At 38.7% G+C, this 19,306-nt stretch overlaps 4 protein-coding genes across 5 annotated transcripts in view; 3 read left to right on the top strand and 1 right to left on the bottom strand.

The window, feature by feature from the left end:
- The first annotated feature begins 201 nt into the window (after positions 1-201).
- Positions 202-5,887, top strand: LOC131023786 (serine/threonine-protein kinase/endoribonuclease IRE1a-like). 2 transcript variants are annotated; one of them, XM_057953375.1, is made up of 7 exons: positions 202-747; positions 946-1,168; positions 2,909-4,386; positions 4,513-4,685; positions 4,883-5,129; positions 5,226-5,529; positions 5,641-5,887. In XM_057953375.1, exons 1-7 carry the CDS (start codon positions 572-574, stop codon positions 5,785-5,787), a joined length of 2,748 nt encoding a protein of 915 aa, XP_057809358.1. In that variant the 5' UTR covers positions 202-571; the 3' UTR covers positions 5,788-5,887. The 2 variants fall into 2 exon arrangements, with proteins under 2 accessions (XP_057809358.1, XP_057809359.1); XM_057953376.1 differs by lacking the exon at positions 946-1,168 and having other exon boundaries at positions 308-747.
- Positions 5,888-7,622: 1,735 nt separating this feature from the next.
- Positions 7,623-8,284, top strand: LOC131023516 (uncharacterized). The gene is given in 2 exon segments (XM_057953060.1): positions 7,623-7,785; positions 7,788-8,284. Coding segments are annotated over 2 exon segments (375 nt in total). The 3' UTR covers positions 8,000-8,284.
- Positions 8,285-8,376: 92 nt separating this feature from the next.
- On the bottom strand, positions 8,377-19,264 carry LOC131023777 (uncharacterized). The gene is made up of 13 exons (XM_057953362.1): positions 18,695-19,264; positions 16,512-17,589; positions 15,406-15,624; positions 15,101-15,318; positions 11,827-11,901; positions 11,446-11,517; positions 11,266-11,364; positions 11,089-11,154; positions 10,900-11,014; positions 10,323-10,391; positions 9,836-10,175; positions 9,546-9,666; positions 8,377-9,448 (listed from the first exon to the last, which is right to left on the bottom strand). Exons 1-13 carry the CDS (start codon positions 18,833-18,835, stop codon positions 8,690-8,692), a joined length of 3,372 nt encoding a protein of 1,123 aa, XP_057809345.1. The 5' UTR covers positions 18,836-19,264; the 3' UTR covers positions 8,377-8,689.
- The window catches only part of LOC131023783 (MLO-like protein 10), a 76,991-nt gene continuing 69,315 nt past the window's right edge, over positions 11,631-19,306 (top strand). The window contains exon 1 of the mRNA XM_057953371.1: positions 11,631-11,636. The gene's annotated coding sequence lies outside the window, so the exon portion shown is untranslated. The remainder of the gene's footprint in view (positions 11,637-19,306) is intronic.

The following is a 19,306-nucleotide window of genomic DNA, read 5'->3' as shown; positions in this document are numbered from 1 at the left end:
TATCCTTACTAACACTCTTTATTTACAAAAAAACCACTCAAAATTCAATCTCAACCACTCATCTCATAAAGTGGTGGGACCCTTTCTCCACTACATCAAAATCATCACCAATTTTATTAAATCCCGTGCCCAAGCAAATTGCCATAATCTTGGCGGACGGAGGGAGTATATGTTCACTTCTGGACATATGTCGTTTACCTTGAACTCAACAACAGTTAGGGCAAAAATATATTTTATTTAATATTTAATTTATTTATATAAATATGTCGTTTAAATTGGTGGAGGACAAAGTAGCAAGCAAGTAGTATAAAAAGTCATAAGTTTGACTTGGGAGACTAACTCAGAAGAAAAGCAAATTGGCGTCGGGCATGAGGCATTTGGCGTCTCAACGAGGAAGAAGCTACCAAAAACCACCATCTTTGATCTTCTCCAATTCACTCTTCGAATCTTCGTTACCCCTTCGATTTCTCATCCATTCTCTTCGTCTATGTAATCACCCTCGCCACTTTCTAGATCTATCTGTTTATTTATTTATATATTTGTGTATATTAAGTAGAATTAGGGGACGCCTATGATCCGTGAGGAGATGAATCGCCGGTTTTTTCTGCTTTTGTTGTGTGAGTTATTTTTGTTCGGGGCGTTGTACGACTCCGCGCTCGGTTCTCCGAACTCCCCATGGGGAGTGAATCGGTACGGCGCTGCTTTCCAAGCTGCGGGACGCCGGGTTTTGATGTCCGATGCTACCAAGTGAGTTTGGCTTCCTTTTTTTTTTATTTTTATTTTACTACTGTGTTGTTGAATTGATCTCTCCGCTATGTTATAGTTGTATCTACAGTGAATTGGGATTCTGGAACTGGATTTTCGTTTTGCAATCTTAATTTTATTAATAGTTTGTGAGAATTTCATTTATTCATTCTCGTCTTTTTTTTTTTTTCTCTGGCTCAGAGTGCCTGATACTGCATTAGTGGCTGCTTTGGATGGTACTATTTATCTATTGGATGTTGGTGCCCTGAAACCACTTTGGTCATTTTCGTCAGGCCCCAAAATTTACTCATCATATCAGAGTCCCCTTAGTGATAAGGACAATGCATCTGGAATAGAAAGTAATTACTTTATTGATTGTGGAGATGATTGGGAACTATACGCTCATAACAGCCTTGGCAAACTGGTATTTAAATATTTCTTACGTCCTTGAAATTTATTCATTAGAATAACTGGAACTTTGATGTACTATTAGTTTTCTGCAAGGTTAAACATATATGCCTGAAATATATGATCCTAAATCCAGATATAACTTTCTCCTGCACATGTGACATGTCTGTTAGCTTATATGTGTTTTGGATTTGGCTGGAGAGTTCTTGTGTCTCCTCTCACATTACTAACCATGCAGTATATTGTCAAAATGGCCAATCCAACAACATAATCCAATGTGTCAAAATGTATTTTTGCATCTGTTTCTAGTTAATCATGGTTGGTAGTTGAATTATAATGGGAATGTAGATCTTGAACTTACTTAGGGTTTTCAGCGAACTGCCAGTTGAACAATGAATAGCTCAAACCCAGTTCGTTTCAGTTTGATTGAGCTTGACCATGATACAAGCTTTTCATAGTTCAGCTTGAGCTTGATTCATTTTAAAATATATATAGTTTGGAATTCATTGAGTAAGATTCTTCAACGGATCGTTCATCATGTTAGATCAGCCCTGTTTTGGACTCAGGTCGTGAACGTGAAGTATAATTGAGCTCATTAAGCATATTGTCAGATATATATAGATAAGCTCGATGCAATATTTGAACTCAAGATAAACTTGTTAAGAGTTAACGAGCAATCTCAGAAGCCCTTAGTATAATAAAAAGCTTTGAAATGCCAATCAATAGTAGCTTAGACAACCTCACTTTAAAGAGGGGAAAGTCTGGGTCAATTCTTTGTGTCACTTGAAACTGAAATGTAGGCGCAGGAAACTCCATGGGCTTCTTAAAAGTCATTTAATTTATGGAATTGTGTATCTTTATATTGGTAAGGAGATACTAGTTATCAATATTGAAATTGCGTTTCTTTGTGTTCACTAGAATTGCTGGCTTTACTGGTCTTCCTCTTTTATTGTTTGGTTAACTCTCTAACATTCAGTGATTTATAATAACTGCATTGATTCTGTATATTACCTTCTGTGATAAAAAGCATGTAGTTAAGTTCATTTATCATGTATTTGGCCCCTAGACTTAAAAGCATAGCGCACTGTGTCTCATCCGTCCAGCATGCTTCTCGTGAATAAAAAGAAGAGAATCCTTTCTTATACATATATCAATAGTCTATCTAAGTCCACATATTGTATAAATGAATTTGAAAGGAATCATAACTATGATGTATCCTTACATGAAAAATACTAATTTACCTTGCTTTGACTCACTATGACGAACTTCCATGCATAGTTGGGACTATCAAATTGGGGCATGAACCATCATTTCTGTGTGCCCATATAATAAAAATTCAATTACATAATCCCATTTAAGACAACAAAAACAGTCCTAGTGGATGACACATACATGTAAAACATTGTAGTCTCACAATTTTCATGTTATCTATGAATTTTGTAAATTAGCTTTAGCAGCATTAGTGTTGCGTATGAAAGTATTCAGCCACTAAAAACATTTTGATGGTATCTAAGAAATTATTCTCATCCTAAGGAAGTTCTTGTCAGAAACTAATTGCTACTTAGGTATCAACAGAAAATGAAATCAAAATTGCAAATGAAACCTTGACTTCTTAATTTGATTGATGTATTATGTTACAGTGCCTTGTCTTCTAAGAGGCCTATGTTCTTTTCTTCATATCTATATCCATGTCATTTATTTGTTTATTTTTTAACAGTCTGCCTCTAAATTTGTATGTGACTTGCACATCTTTTAGAAACTTATGAAGAGTCTTGAAGAGTATATAAGTTCTACACCTCAAATAGCAGAGGATGGAGGAATTGTACTCGGTACCAAAAAGAGCTCTGCTTTTTTAGTTGATGCAAAGACTGGAAAAGTTATCCATGTATACAGAATGTCTGATTCTCCATCAACCACTGAGAGCAGTTTAAATGAATTTCCATATAATGCCTCTGTCAATAAACAGTATGACTCTGAGTCCAATATAAAGACCGATGAGCTACCACTTTACATTACAAGGACAGATTACACATTGACGTCGTTTCTTCCAAATTCAGACAAAGTCCTATGGAACGTGACAGTTGCTGAAATTGGTGCTGCATTCCTATGTCAAGATGTTGAGAAGTCACTTACGGATACTCTTCCTGACGAGTCTTCGGAGCCTGATCTTCCTTATAAGATGCCACTGCCGTGCCAGTCAAGGGCACTCGTCTTTCGCTTCCGTAATCAGAATATGTTTGAAGCCTTGTCCTTGGCCCATGGGCCGTCAAAGCATCATGATATGATGCTTCCATCATCCACAGCTGATGTTCTTCCGTCACAGCCAAATGTTGAAAAAGTTCTAGAGCTTCTTCCTGTGCAGAACAATGGGGGTAAATTTTTTGAGGCACATGACAGCAAGGACCTTGAGGGTATTCAACCTTCACATGCACTCAATAAGAATTGTGGCATAAGTAATACTCATGACGCGGAAGTCCTTTCAGATTATGGATCTGTAACACCTCAACGGAAATTAAGCACATCCCGAGTTGTTCTTGTTTTTATCTCTCTTCTAGTCTATTTTGTCTACCATTACAGTGTGGTCTCTAGAACAAAAGCATTAGCTGTGCAGGCCACTGGTACGAGTTATATGAATGTACATTCAAAGAGGAAAAAATCTCGAAAAGCAGTAAAAAGCGGAAGTAATGATGGAAAACAAGACAAAGAAAACAATGAGGTTCAACACACCCATATGGGGAGTGATAATAACTTTTGGATGAACCTCAACCGACCAATTTCTTGCAATGGAGATGGAATTGAACGCATGATTGGTAAATTAGTTATTTCAAACAAAGAGATTGCAAAAGGTAGTAATGGTACCATTGTTCTTGAGGGGATTTATGAAGGCAGGCCAGTAGCCGTGAAGCGCCTTGTGAGAGCTTACAATGATATTGCCGTTAAAGAAATCCAAAATCTTATTGTGTCTGATCGTCATCCAAATATTGTTAGATGGTACGGGGTAGAGCAAGACCGAGATTTCGTGTATCTAGCTTTAGAGCGCTGTTCTTGCAGCTTAAACGATCTTATTCTTATGCACTTAAAGTCCCCTACACATCCAACTTTTGAAAAGAACTTGGATGGTGAGGTTGCAGCAGAGTGTTCAATCCGCCTGGATTCTGTGGACGACCTTATGCATGGATTTGACTTGTGGAACTCAGATGGCTATCCTTCGCCTTTATTATTAAAACTGATGAGGTTATCTAACTTTTCTCCATTTTTAGTTTTAGGGTAAAAATCTCAGTAATACAAAATTCTTTGACAGAAAGCTGATTGTGTATTGGGTTTCTTGCTTATTTTTTATGATGCACATGTGAAATGCAGGGATATGATATCAGGAGTTTCCCATCTACATGAGTTGGGAATTGTTCATCGGGACCTGAAGCCTCAAAACGTGTTGATAATAAATGAAAGATCTCTATGTGCAAAGCTTTCAGACATGGGCATTAGCAAGCACCTTGTTGGAGATATGTCAGCCTTGAGTAATCATGGTACAGGTAAGAATAGTTGTTGATAAGTGAGAGAGCCAATTAATGTTTGCCAAGGAAATGTAATATCGTCTTTCTTAGTCAAGTATAGTTCTTGATAGAAAATGAATCTATATAAATGCTAAGGTAGGTCATCATTGGCCGACATATGTGAAGATGTATGTTATCATTATGGAATGTCATTTTTTCTAATGATTCTACTTTAGGCTGTGGTAGTTCCGGATGGCAGGCACCTGAGCTGCTTCTTCATGGGCGGCAAACACGAGCAGTTGATTTGTTTAGCCTTGGTTGTGTTTTCTTTTTCTGCATTACCGGTGGCAGACATCCCTTCGGGAGCCGCTTGGAACGTGATATCAACATTGCAAAAGATAAAGTTGATCTTTCCCGGCTGGATCATTTTCCGGAAGCAGTTGATCTACTCTTGCAATTGCTAAATCCTAATGCTGAAATGAGGTATAAATTTTCTATTCCCTCTTACTTACGGCAACTGCACAATAGTTACTCATAGTAATGTTTAACATTGCCATCTCTGAACTTTCAATTTTAAAGGTTAAAGGCGAGCGAGGTGCTTAACCATCCTTTTTTTTGGAGCGCTGAGATGCGGCTTTCTTTTCTCCGTGACACGAGTGATAGGGTGGAACTGGAAGATAGGGAGGCTCAGTCGGATCTCTTGAAATCATTAGAGAGTATAGCACATTTGGCTTTGGGTGCAAAGTGGAATGAAAAGATGGATCCTTCATTTCTTAATAATATCGGCCATTATAGGCGATACAGGTTTCATAGTGTTCGCGATTTGCTACGAGTCATGCGCAACAAGTTGAGTCATTACCGGGAGATTCCTGCAGAAATTCAGGTACTGTAGTGTGTTGTGATATTTGTTACTTTGGTTACAGTCTGACCACCTCTGTTTAGTTGTGGCTGAAGCCTTTGCCTTTGGTGTTGTGTCGTGTCGTGTTCTTGTCAGGAACTAATCGGACCGGTACCTGAAGGATTCGATAGGTATTTCAGGAGTCGGTTCCCAAAACTATTGATTGAAGTGTATAAAGTGATGAGCACATACTGCAGTAAGGAAGATTGCTTTGCCAAGTACTTCAATGGAACTGGATTCTAGTTGTGCTGCATTAAGCTTCATGTTTGTATTTTGTACATAGAATACGGGTATTGTATTTGTACATAAGTTAATTAAAGCTTGTTTTGAGGTATTTTAATTATTCGTTGTTGCACAATAATCCTCCAAGAAACATTGGTAATTTCTTTGTTGATTAAGAAGACAAGTTGAAACTTTAGAATATCTCAAAATCTTTGATAGTTTCTAAAATTTGAGCTAATTTTGCGATTTCACAAAAAATAAAAAAGTTAACTTTGCTTAATTCATGAATTTCATGTCATTAAAAATGTATGATTGGAAAAAATATAATATTGACGATAAAAAAATTTAATCATGAAAACTAAACGCCTTTATTGTTGTATTCTAGTCATGATTTCTTAGATTTAGCTCATTTTAGCAAAATCAGATTGATAGTTTCTAACGGATGGCAGAAATTATGTTGAAAAATAATTTGATTTAGGGTTAATTACGCCAAAAATCATGAACTTTGGGCCAATTTTCAATTTTTATTTTTATCAAAAAATCCCTGAATTTAAAGAGGTGAATAATTTTTCCATGACTTTCAAGAATCCCAAAAATGAGTGCTGACATGACACCTTTTATGTGATTTGAAAAATGACATGGCGTCGCCGGCGGTGAACCAAAACGACGTCGTTTAGTTGAGGGGGTAAAACGACGTCGTCGGAGAACTGACGAGACGTTGCCGGGACCGCCTGCTTGGCGGCCTCAGGTCTGCTAATCGTCGGAGTCAACGACGCTAGATTCAGCAAGAGAGAGGAGAGCTGGGCTTGATTTTGAGTAATTACCTTGGCTGGAGAATGATTAATGGATCTAAGGGAAAGAAAGAGAGGGGAACACATGGAAACGCGGCGATGGCGCCGGAGTTCGAAGGTCGAGGTGGTAGAGATGACTTTGATGGAGAAGCTAGGGCACGAATTGGGAAGGGAAGACCTCGGTGCGTGCGTGCCTTGCACACATTACGTTTAATGCAATAATTTATTCATAAAATTATTAAAAATATAGTATAGAATTAAAAAGACATAAATTGAGAATTTAGAAAAGGAAAGAAAGAAATATAATATGAAAATAAAAGACATAAATTAAGAATTTAGAAGAAGAAGAAAAGAATGATTAAGTAGAAAAATACTCTTAACGTTCACAAATTAAGGACTTACTTGGCCCAATTTGTGAACATTAACGATTTATTTGCCTCAATTTGTAAACATTAAGAATCTAATTGCACAAAACATAACGTTAGAAACCTATTTGCTTTTTGCCTACTTAACGCTTTTGAATACGATGAGGATTAAATATTGACGATGGAATCAAAGGCAAAGGTAGGGCTGACAATTTTGGATACGATACGAAATCGCACAAAATTAATGGGCCAGTGTCAAGTCTTATCGGGTTCGTGTCCTTATCATGTTGACCTAATAAGGACACGATAATTTCGTGTCGAATTCGTATCGGGTTCGTGTAACTTGTTAGAATTAATATTATTATTTTTAGTAAATTTTATTTTAATTATTATTTTAGAGTTAAGGTTTTTAAGATTTTAGAGACTTTTTTCTCTAATCTTATCCTTTGTTCTGCCGCCAAGAAACACAAATTCATGCTATTCCTTATTTATTTTAATTTTAATCTTGATTGCATTGCTATCGAGTCATGTTTAATAAGCTCTTTACTAAATCGTGTCATTTTCGTGTCGTGTCAATATGATTCAAATCATGTTGCTATCGTCTTTGTGTCGTGTACGTATTTGTGTAGATCGTGTCATGTTCGTGAACAATTTCTTAATAGGTCGTGTTCGTGTTTGATTTTATCGTGTCGACTCGATAATGACCCGACGTCCAGTGGCGGCGACGATCCGGCTGACGGTGCCGGTGCCTCCGGTGGGGCCCGCTCTGGGTCAGTACCGGTTGAATCTGATGGCATTCTGCAAGGATTTCAACGCCCGAACCCAGAAATACAAGGCCGAAACCCCAATGGCGGTGACGATCACGGCGACAACACGTTCGAGTTCGCGGTGAAGTCTCCGTCGGTGACATGGTACCTGAAGAAGGCGGCGGGGATCGAGACCGGGAGCGGGCGGCCGGGGCACGTGAGCGTGTCGATGATAACGGTGAAACACGTGTACGAGATCGCGAAGATCAAGCAGAGCGACCCTTACTGCCATTATTGGGACCGCCAATTCCATGGGGATCAAAACCTCTAGTCTAGGTTGAAAACCTTTATGCTTGTAATTATAACATGATATATGTCAAAACCTCTCGTGGAAGATTGACTTATTCACTTCTCTATTTTATTTGGTTAACTGCTAACTTACAAATGCTTGAATTTGAGATATGTGTAAATCTAAATGGTATAGGAGTCCAGACTAGAGACCAATAATACGGAATTGAAGAACCGTTGAACTTATAAATGCTTGTATTTGATTGCTATGAATAAAACATAAATTTCACTGCAATAATAGAGACAATGATACACTCAAAGTGACAAATGCGAGGGGAAAACATCTTTTGACAATAAATCATTTCTCAAAATCCGACTGAGCATTGAAATGTACTGCTTTAACCAAAGACACGTCCATCAGAATTTAAAAATGTCAAACACTGCTAATGCTATAGAAAGACTTCTCATACAGTGTTACAAATTTTACAATCCTGACATTAAAAATGAATATGCTATTATAAACACCAAAAATAGAAAAATAAAAACACTAATATTCAAGAGCAAGTTAAAAGAAAGTAATTACACAAAAAAAAAAAAAAAAAAAACTGATCGGCTCAATTCTCTGTCAAATGGAAGAACCAAGTTGCCTCTCCTACGACTTGAACTCCCACACAACATAGCTCCATAGCAAACAAGATTGCACACAAAAAATATAATGATAAATTTTCGAAAACTAGAAAGCTTTCCAACTATCAGAGTCCCTCGATGGCGTTTGAGCTTCATGCGTAGACCTAAATGGCTCACCTGACCCGAATGGATCGGCTGTGTCGTCAAAACCATGATGGCCATAATCAGCGTCCCGCGTGCTACTCATGGAATCAAATCTCGTGAACGACCCGCGTGGTGCCCCGAAGTTATAGTCAGAGTCAGCAGTGCTGCGGAAAGAGTCGAACCTTGTGAGGGTCTCTGGTTGAGCAAAGTATTCCTGATCGAAGTCAGCAGAATCTCTAGTGCTTCGCATAGAATCAAATCTGGTGAAGGATTCTCGTGAATTGAAAGGGCCACTGTCTTGCATGTTGAAGGAATCGAATCTTGAGAAGCTGTCAAATGAATGCTGCTCTTCCGAACCATCACTGAATTTTTTCGGAGATGAACTGAAGTTATACATTGGCGTGGTTGGCACAGAGTCTGCAAATGCAAACGGACTATTCCTTGCGAACAGATTGTCCGCATGAGGAGAGCTTAAATTGTAAAGCGGCGTGCTTGGAACTGAATCAAAAAATGGTCCCTGCTTTTGGAAAGATGTGTTGGATGGGGTGCTGGGGACTGAATCGAAAAAGGGGCCCTGCTTTGGAAGAGCTGTGTTGGATGGTGTGCTCGGAACTGAATCGAAAAATGGGCCCTGCTTCGGAAGAGATGCGTCTGTGCCTCTGGCCCCGGTTCTGATTGGGTTTAGACCCCACTCATCAGGGCCAAACAAAGAACCAGCTTCCTGAGTAACAAAGTGAAGGAAAAGTTTAAGATGCCATAGCAAACTCAAAAATTAAAGCTGGAAAAACTACTGAAACCAAAACGTTCTTCCGGCATACCTTTGAAGCAACAGAAACGGAATCCCATGCTGCATCTGCATCATAATGTGAATCGAATGTACCCCAACTTGGATCATCAAAACGTTTGTCCCCAGAAAATATTGATTCAGCCCTGAATTCACTGCAATTGCAAATCAGATTATTTTGGGATTTCTTGTAGAAGAGCCACAAGGTTTATAAACAGATTGAAAAACCTTTAGATGGGAACTCAGATGTCTAAGTTAGCCAGACCACCCGAAAGAGGCAAATTCTTTTAGTCTGGAATATGGAGAAACAAGTAGTGCCATTACCTTTGGGTGTCAAATGCATGTGGTGAGCCATTCATGTTAAAGTCCCTATTCATTCGTAAATCTCGGAATTCCTTGGACGGGCTGGCAACTGCATTACTTCCTGCCGGACTGTCGGGTGGAGTTCTTGCTGTATGCTCTGAGTTGTTGGTCTCTGGCCTGTCATCCTCAGTTCCTCTCTCCACAGAACTTGGCAACTCTGAGTTGTCATCAGCCTTAGAAGGTGATTTTCCAGTCGTGCTGTTATGAAACGAAGAAACCTTCTCTCTAAAGGCAGATTTTGGTTTGGGAGGAGCAATCACGTTTTGCACTTCAAGAGTAAGCTCTTTGACATAAGTGAATCCTAAAAGAATGAACACCGCCAGAGGTGTGACTAAGTGAGAATTATCTAAAACTAAAAGTAAATACTCTGCTCTTTCTAGGTAAGAAGCTTTGGTAGCATCCAAAAGTACTTTTAGCATCAACAGAATCCAAGCTTTACATAAAGTACCTTCATCTTCAAACTTATCCCAATCTTCATCCCAGTCAGCTGCAGTTCCTTCAATGCCAGGTTGCCAACCTGGACATGAGCTTCGCAATTAAATATTGATAAAAAAGATATATCTCATCAACCATGAGAAACTCCAACATATCCTATTTCAATCACTCACTTATGCCAGTCAAGCATAAAAGAAAATTTAACAACCAAAATCAAAGTAAGAAACATAACATCATCCTTAAAAACCAAAGAGAGGTCAACAGTAAAATCATGTTGCATAAGAAAAAACAACTTAAACAATAGAGCTCAAGCTGTGCAGTGGCAGATTATAGACAACAATAAATACATGTTTTCAAGTTTACTATTCAGACTTCTAGTACCAAATTTGCATAAAACTAATCCCAGGATTTGATATACCGTTCACGGACCACATATTAATTAGATTGCAGTGACAAATAAAAGTAGAAAGTAGCAATAACTTATGTTAAAACATACTTTGCAAAATCTAGGGCTAATAAAGTGGTTTTCAATTATTCAAATTACAAGACATGCAGATGATGTCAGCTAGGCACGCATATATTGTGATTACCAAATGGAAGCTCAAGGAGTGAAGTTGGTTTTGCACGTAATCCATAAGTTTTGCACCGTTCATTCAAGGCTTTCACTAGTTCCTCAAGATCTGATTGGACTTGATTAGCTCGATCCTGTTGGACAATGAACTTTTTTTACTTGGAGATTCTCACAAGTCTCCACTAGATCAATCAGAGGTGGTACATACCTGAGCACCATCCGCATTCTCTTGGTCCAGTTTAACAATTGCCCTATACAGTTCCATTTTTTTCTCCTACATATGAAATGATCAATATAGCATCATCTGACATCTAAAAAGATTGAGAATCATACAATTGCCAATACCATTGTTATAGATAACAGCGGAACCAAACATAATGGTTACCTGAATATCACGAAATGTGGCCTCTTCAATTGTTAATTTTGAAGCTACATCTCCAACCTGCATGTACTTCTCTTCGTATTTCTTCGCTAATAATTCAGCCTGAGGAGGGACAGTTCAGACAAATGAGTCAACAAATAGCAATTAAAAGTGGACACGAATGAGTCATATCCGAGAAAATACCTCTCTTTTGTCGCCTACAACTTTTTCAGATATCTCATTCAACCTATTATCGCATCGACTTTTGTACAGGACCTGAAATCAAATGGTACTTCAGGAATGCAGAATATATGTCATAAGTTCACAAGAAATCAAAAGGGAATTTCTTCTTCTTATTATTATTCCTGTGTTGTGACAAAACTGAAAAAAGAAAATTGGTCAGGAAAAAGTTGACCAAGAGATAATGACATATAATGAATGATTATGCAACTTAGCATAAAAAATGAAAGACCCTCAACAAGATATCTTTTCAAATTAAAACTTGACAAGTGTAGATCCCACACATAATTTGCATCTTTATGCTAGCTTTCTCCTTCTCACACAAGAAATGAAGAACAAACTCACAAGTTCTTGCATCTTAGCATGGTAGAAGTGAACTTTCTGTTTAGCTTCCAGAATATCCTTTTCCAGCTCTGCCACCTGTATAGTAGAGATCGCATGTTCAAACAAATGAAGGTTCCAGGGTAAAGGGCAGAAAACTGATACCAGATTATCCGCTCTTTGGTTTGATCATAGTGCCCAATATTACAAGCCAAAGTGAAAGATAATGCTCCATTGTAGGAAAACAAAATTCCTTTTCAAAGCATGGTCAATTTTCATTGCAATTGCCTAGAGATCACGAAAGTAAACTTCCAGAGAAAGCACACCCAGAATGAACAATTAGCTCATCATCACATCCACAACAGATAATATAAAATTACAAGAAATGGATGGGTTGGTAGAGCCTGATATAACGGATTATGCTACAGTATGCTTCACACTGTGATTGAAGAAACCAAACAAACAGAAGCTTGGGGTTAAGCGCGCTTAACATTTTAGCTAAAGACATCAAAAGAAACAGGATCTCAGTCTCTGAACATGACAATGGTTACTCAAAGAAAATATAGGGAGATACCTTATGCCCAACGTTCTTAACATCTATTGCAACCTTACTGCTGTTCAGAAGTAAACTAAAACTCTAGACAAAAATAGGCTAAATTGACATGTAAAATAGGTCACTTCTCCAGTCTCTACAATGTTTTCCTCTAGTGTACTAGTTTCCAGAGTTTAACATTCAAAATATCCAGGGCCATCATCCAGAGGTAGAATCAATAGTCAACTATAAAGTATCAAAGAGTATAGCTTATGTGAAAGAAAACAATATTTGGGGCTTATAATTATATTGAGATACCAGGATCATGATTTTCCTCACACATAAAACTTCCATATGAAGTTAGACTGCCACAGGTTAATAAAAACAATCCCCCAGATGATAAGTGAAAGTTTAGGCCTTGAACCAGATGCTTCACTACATTGTCATTTGTTAATCACCCACAAAGAAAAACCAATGTCGTAAAAGTCCAACGGCACACTTGAGGAATTTTGTCTCGGCAAGGCAAGGCATAAGCCTTGGACTAAAGACCAAAAAAGAAATCAAAAAAATTATAAAACAATAGATAGCAAGTCAAACATAAAACTTAATACTCCCTCCGTCCCCAAAATAAGTTCCTCTTTGAGGACGGCACGGGTTTTAAGGAAAAATGGTAAAGTGTATTGATAGTGGAGAAAAATATGTTATAATTAGTATTGGGAGTGGTGAAAAGGTGAAAACGTGTTATAATTAGTATTGGGAGTGGTGAAAAAGTGAAAAGTAAGAATAACTAAAGTATTATTAGTGGTGGGGTAGCTGTCCAAAAATGGAAAGAAAGAAAGAGGAACTTATTTAGGGGACGTCCCAAAAAGAAAAAAGAGGAACTTATTTCAGGGACGGAGGGAGTAGTTTAGACTTATGCCTTGGACTAAAGACCAAAAAAAAATAAAAAAGATAATGGGTACTCATTTGGTGGTGGCACGGGTTTTAAGAAGCTAATTAAGTGCGTGTGAGTGGAATAAGGGTCCCACTTTTATTGTGAGTGGGTTGTGTGGGGTACACTTACCAAAAAAGGAAATGGGTACTCATTTGGTGGACGAACCAAAAAGAAAATATGGATACTCATTTAGTGGACGGAAGGAGTATAAAACAATAGTCAATAGATAGCAAACATAAAATTTAATAGTTTAGAAGTCTTAAAAACGTCAAATGTAATAGGTGGCAGCGGCAGGCGGTGGTCGGTGCTGGAAGCAAAAGGGAGGAAGGAAGAGGTGTGCAGACACTGCTGGGATTCAAGCTGCTTTCTTTCATCTTCTATTTGTATTTTCTTTTCTTCCTTTTTTTCTTACAGATTTAGGGTTAGAAAATAGTTAAAGGGCTACTGGACTTTCGCTTTTATGCTTAATATTTGTGGGCTTTTACATTTTACTAAAATTAGACTGAAAAAATCAACCCAATTTCACCTATAACCCTAGGACTGCAGAAAGCTGTGAGGCGCACGCCTCACTGCACCTTTCTAACACCCTTGAGGCGTATGCCTCTTCTGGCCGAGGCTTAAGCCTCAGGCAATCCCACGGAGGCACTTGCCTCGAGGAGGCACACGCCTAGACCGCCTTTTACAATACTGTGGGAAACAAAAAAGTTCTAAGTTGTGTATCCAAAAAAAAAATTGGCTTATTTAATTTTTCATAGAAAACTTGAATGATTGCTATTATAATTAAAAACCCAAAGACATTACAAGAAAATGAAGCTCGTAATAGGGAAGTTTTCAAATATAAATTTAGAAAAGAGAAATCCATATATCAAATGAACAAAGAAAACATAAAATGAAGAATCGTTAGAAGAGGTGTGGGATTGGTTAAAGTTTGGAGTTGCCGGTGGATCTCAAGTAAAGATTTTAAGGCGTATTTTGTGTCAGTATTGTTAAGGATTTACATAGTATATGTAGTGAGGTTAACTTCAGCCTTGGGGGATTTCTCAGCCCCTTGTAATTTCTTATTTCTTATTTTCAAGCTACATATTCTGTTACTCTGAAATTTAATTTCTACTTCCTGTGTACTTCAGAATCCCTGCGTTTGTGTGCATGTAAGAGAGAGAGAGAGAGAGAGAGAGAGAGAGGAAGCAAAATGGAAGGATGTTGTATTCCTGGGTCTAAAAATAGCTACCTATAACAAAAGACGCTTCATGTTTGAGAAACAGCGGTAACAATGAGTAGATTCATGATCAACAAATGCTACGTGACATGAGTTCAAATCAATGCACTAACAGCGATGAGTAACTAGTTAAGTCAAAATCACTGAAGAAATGTAGAGAAAAATAAGAAGGAAATTATACTAGTTTGACCAGTTTAAAGCATTTCGCTTTGAAAAATACCAGACTTCTAAGTGTCACTTCATAAAGTTGATTTCCAAGTTTTGTGTATTGACTACACCATACTATTGAAGTGTGACTTCAAGAAAAAAAAGTAAAGGGAAAAGAAACAAGCAGGAAGAGGATGGTTGGGCCAGAGGTAGTCCAGATACATATGTATACACAATTTCAATCTATAACTATGAGACTATAATAGTTTAAGATGGGTTGGGATACCAGAGGTAGTCGAGATACATATGTATACGCAATTTCAGTCTGTATCTATGAGACTATACTAGTTTAACTTCTCTATCCAGTATTGCTACCAAATTTATTTAAGCATGGTAATATTAAATTTTAGTATCCAAAACAAGAGTGAATTACTGGAAAAGCAGAGCAGCGACATAAAATAAAACTCACCTTTTTCTCAGCATCCTTTGCCTCCTCAAACTTTTTGTTCAATGCATTTTGCTCCTCTGTGCTAAGCTGGTCTAAAAGATGCTTCTCCAGCTCTGGTACTTTAGCCTTTTGTTGAATGGGCTCATCAGGGTGGGGAACAGGGACTGGACGTGGTGGCCTACCGGGACCAGCAGAAGGAATAGCTCTTGCATTGTTAGTCCCTTGGGGTTGTTGAAAACCTTACAAACAATAGACGGATCATTAGTCAAGTAAATCAAATTCCAATGTAGAGGTTGTAAATGAATGAAATGAAATGAAATGTCAACCGGAAGGTGGTCTCCAAGATGTAACACCATGTACAGCAGTAGGTTGACCAGGAGCGGCAAACAATGTCTCGTCTAATATAAAGGAGTGAGGAAGCACTGTAGGAAGATGGCGCCCTTCCCTGTATCGCTCCATCAAATAGAGAGCAACACAGAATTCTTTCAAAGAAAGCATACTGTCATTGTCTTCATCAGACAAATCCCAGACCTGCTTCAAGACCTCTAATAAAACAAATACAACAATTGATATCAGGAAAATAGGCAGGACGCAGCTATGGATAGCAGAGGGAGTTTTTTAAATGATGTCAAACAATCATAAACGGACAACATGCTTTTTACAAAGATTAAAAACAATCGTAGGAGCCAGCAAATACCATTAAAAGTTTAGTCGCCTAAGTTTGAGATTTTATTCTTTCAAGCCAGAGGGACCACCACAAGTCAGGGACAATAGACCTCCCACAGGACTTTACCCTTATATAGTTATATTACTAATGAAACTTCCCAAATTGGATAAAATCAGATCACGCACTGAGTGACGGATAGATAGTCCACTCACCAATGCACTCCAAACTTCACGATTACCACACTATGATACATCAGAGATCCCACTAGGCCTATGATATTCAACATAGGCATAGGCAAAGTCTGTTGACCTCCTCCTTAAAGCTTTCAGCCATCGAAAGAAGCCTAGAGAGACAGCTAACTATGAATATCAACATACCATTTGAATGAAAGTTTTGACGCTTAGCTTTACCAAGCACTAGTACTACAACCCAAACTGAAATCAAAATACTGCTTCCTATAAAAAAAATAACACAGCAAGAGCAGATACGACAAAGTCAGAACTCATCATAAATTATTTCAGAATGCAGAATGACCGATAAGAGACAATTACCCTTCAAATCAGTTTTGACCTATTGAAGATAGAAAAGAAACTGCTTTTAAATAAGATGAAACAGTAATAACCGAACACCAAGTCTATTATCAGGATAGAGAGAAAAAATCCACTTTTAACTAACCACGTTTTAAGCATTGATAGAAAAGAAAAACAGACCAGAGAAAGTATAGATAAAACTAGCTTTTCAGATCATAAATGTATTAGAGAATACCTCGAGGTAACTTCCAACTCAAGAATAAATTGCGTGCTTGTTCACCAGTAATTTTCCCATCTCTGTCAGTGTCAACTTGCACAAACACCTTGCCATATTTCTGAACATCAGACCCGGTAATTCTTGGCCAAGGAGGCTTAGATTGTCCAGCTGCAGGAAGACGTGGTCCAGCTGCAGTAGGATGATGTCCAGCTGCAGGAGGATGATGTCCAGCTGCAGCAGGAAACAGAGGAGGTTTATGTGCTGAAACATGCTGGCTTGCTTTCCCAGACTGAAATTGCGGAGGTTGAGAAACACCACTTGGCTGAACTGAAGGCTGGTCTCTAGATAACACTGAATTCCCCACTGACGAGACAGGTCCGCTACCTGTTGGATATGCAGGTCCAGAGGAATTCTGTTGTGGTTGAGAAGATGATGCAGAGAATACATCTCCAAACACCGAGTCTGACGGAAAACCATTTCCAGTTGTTGGAAGTGATTTTGGGTCGTCCTTTTTGACCTGGGTGGAGGAAGCAGATTGTAGCGACCCACTGATGTCTGGTGCTTTCAGTTGAGCCACAGGTGATGCCGTTTGGCCAAAGTCACCCTGAGTTGCAGAAGGAATCAAGCTTCTGTTGGACACTTGAGAAGAAATTCCAGCTCGGGAGCCATCCACACTCCCACCAAGAGAATCAAAGGAATTAGGGGGAGTAGATGTGGTTATTAAACCAGTCCCAGGCATACCGTGGGTTGCAACAATTGGTTGAGATTGAAATCCAGAACCAGGAGGCGTTGTCACTTGGTTTGGCTGCGTTAGAAGTGCCTGCTGGCTACTTACACCAATACCTGGCAGGGGGGATGGAGGACCAGCCGATTGTGCAGGAGACGGATTTGCCTTTGCATTTGACTGAGGAGCCAGTATCCCAAGATTTATCTGAGGAGGGGGAATTTTGGATGAAGCAGGACCATATAAGGCAGCCTTTACAAGTTCTGGAGTCAAATCTCGCTTGCTTTGAGCAACTGTAACAAGTTTAAGAGCATTGTAAAATTCTTGACGACCCAGGAAACCGAGTCGATTTTGATCAGCGAATGTCCATATCTGCACAAAAGCATAATTATTTAGTACCCATTATACAAAACATATCCAAAGGGCAAATTGCCGTAGTTGCAATAGATTAAGGTATTTGCATGACAGTCTATTGTCACAACTATTCTTGCTGAAGCAAATAAATATCTCTTCAATTAAAAAAAGAGCAGCAAGTTAATTACAGTATGTACCGTAGCACTATAAACAAGTATGAAAACACTTATCACTATATGGACTATTTTCAGTGACATGAATAAATTGCAGACATAAATATAATGTTTATGATGGAAGAAAGCGTAACATACCCTACCTATCTTCAAGATTAATTATTAATTTGGTGAACCTCCGCCTACACCTCTACTCTATGTTTTGCATTGATTGTGCAACAAACAATCAAAATAGAGAAGTATAATTCTACATAACCTGCTTCCATCCCAACTTTAAAGCTATTTATTATCAAAACATTTTTCGGAAACACATGTATAGGAAACAAACACGCCAATTAACAAGCAAACAAAAAAAAAGTAGAGAAGCATTCTAAACCTACTCCCATCCAACTTCAAAACAATGGGACTTAATGCTCTCTTTCTAAATCCCATGGATGATTAAGCTTGAACTACAGAAACCAAACAGACCCACCCCTAAAGTTTAACCTTCAGATTCTCACAGATCCATTGTTTCAGCCACCTCGTACAAAGCAAAGATTACTCTAAATCCTCAAGGGAACAGCAAAGTTAACAACTGCAAACCTGCTATGCTGTTTCTTAGCTAAAGTACCTTGGATTTGCTTACTTCTTACATCCAATGATTAGTTTCCGGAACGATTTAGCTAAAACTACAGCAACATGGTTTAACCTTCTAGTTACTAAACAAGCTAACCGTCAGTCGAAGGAAACTCACTGCCACGAGAAACTATCACCGCATCTTCAACTAAATTAGCCAGTAATAAGAATGGCAAACCAACGCATCACTTAGCAATCTTAAGACGGTGAGTTGGTGACTGATTGCAAAGGATAGTACAGTGGGTAAAGCAACTTATCTCATCAACAAGTAACGAGCACACAAAAACAAAACTGATAAAATAGAAAGTAGATAGAAATCCAGAAGATAGTAGAACCTGAGCGAGGACTTGTCTGGGTAAATTTGAAGCTTGGAGAAAATTAACGGCCTCATTCCCACTAATCCGCCCATCCCGATCCACATCAGCTCTCTGGAAATACGCCTCAAATTGATCCATATTCGGATTCTGCCCCGCCATTTCCCTCGATTCCAACGAGAATCGCGACGCCGACGAATCCGATCGATGAATCAATGCACAGATCGAAATTAACCGCGAAGCATTCTAAGGTCGGATGCACGGTGGCGGAACCAGCGGGATCTCTAGATTAGGTTTTAGGTATGGGTAGTGCTTCCGTGTGGGGTGGAAAGCTAAACAGCACAGTGCATCGACTATAAGGATTGAATTGCTTCGGAATTCCGCAGGAAGGACGGCGTCGGGGGAACCTCCGGTGCGGCGGAGGATGCGTCGGTTGTTGCGGCGGCGGCGGCGCCGTGGAAGAATCTAAAAGCGTCGGAGAAAATGTAGTGATGGGAGAATCGAGAGAGGGTAGGGGGGAGACTGGGAAAAAATGATTGTTTCTCTCACCAGATGACACTAATTCCTTGTTTGTCTCTCGTTATAATTTCGATTTGGGATTTTCTTTATCGTTTTTATTTAGTCAGCACTTAG

This window comes from Salvia miltiorrhiza, chromosome 4 (genome assembly GCF_028751815.1).
Source record: "Salvia miltiorrhiza cultivar Shanhuang (shh) chromosome 4, IMPLAD_Smil_shh, whole genome shotgun sequence".
Taxonomy (NCBI): Eukaryota; Viridiplantae; Streptophyta; class Magnoliopsida; order Lamiales; family Lamiaceae; genus Salvia; species Salvia miltiorrhiza.
This window is presented reverse-complemented; position numbering and strand designations above follow the sequence as displayed.

Excerpts from the sequence above, each read along its gene's own strand:
- LOC131023786 (XM_057953375.1), top strand. The coding sequence starts at position 572 with ATGATCCGTGAGGAGATGAATCGCCGGTTTTTTCTGCTTTTGTTGTGT. Across the intron at positions 1,169-2,908 it reads ATAACAGCCTTGGCAAACTG|AAACTTATGAAGAGTCTTGA; the intron begins GTATTTAAATAT and ends CACATCTTTTAG. Across the intron at positions 5,530-5,640 it reads AGATTCCTGCAGAAATTCAG|GAACTAATCGGACCGGTACC; the intron begins GTACTGTAGTGT and ends TGTTCTTGTCAG.
- LOC131023777 (XM_057953362.1), bottom strand. The coding sequence starts at position 18,835 with ATGGCGGGGCAGAATCCGAATATGGATCAATTTGAGGCGTATTTCCAG. Across the intron at positions 10,176-10,322 it reads GGATAAGTTTGAAGATGAAG|GATTCACTTATGTCAAAGAG; the intron begins GTACTTTATGTA and ends TCATTCTTTTAG. Across the intron at positions 9,449-9,545 it reads CCGTTTCTGTTGCTTCAAAG|GAAGCTGGTTCTTTGTTTGG; the intron begins GTATGCCGGAAG and ends TTTGTTACTCAG.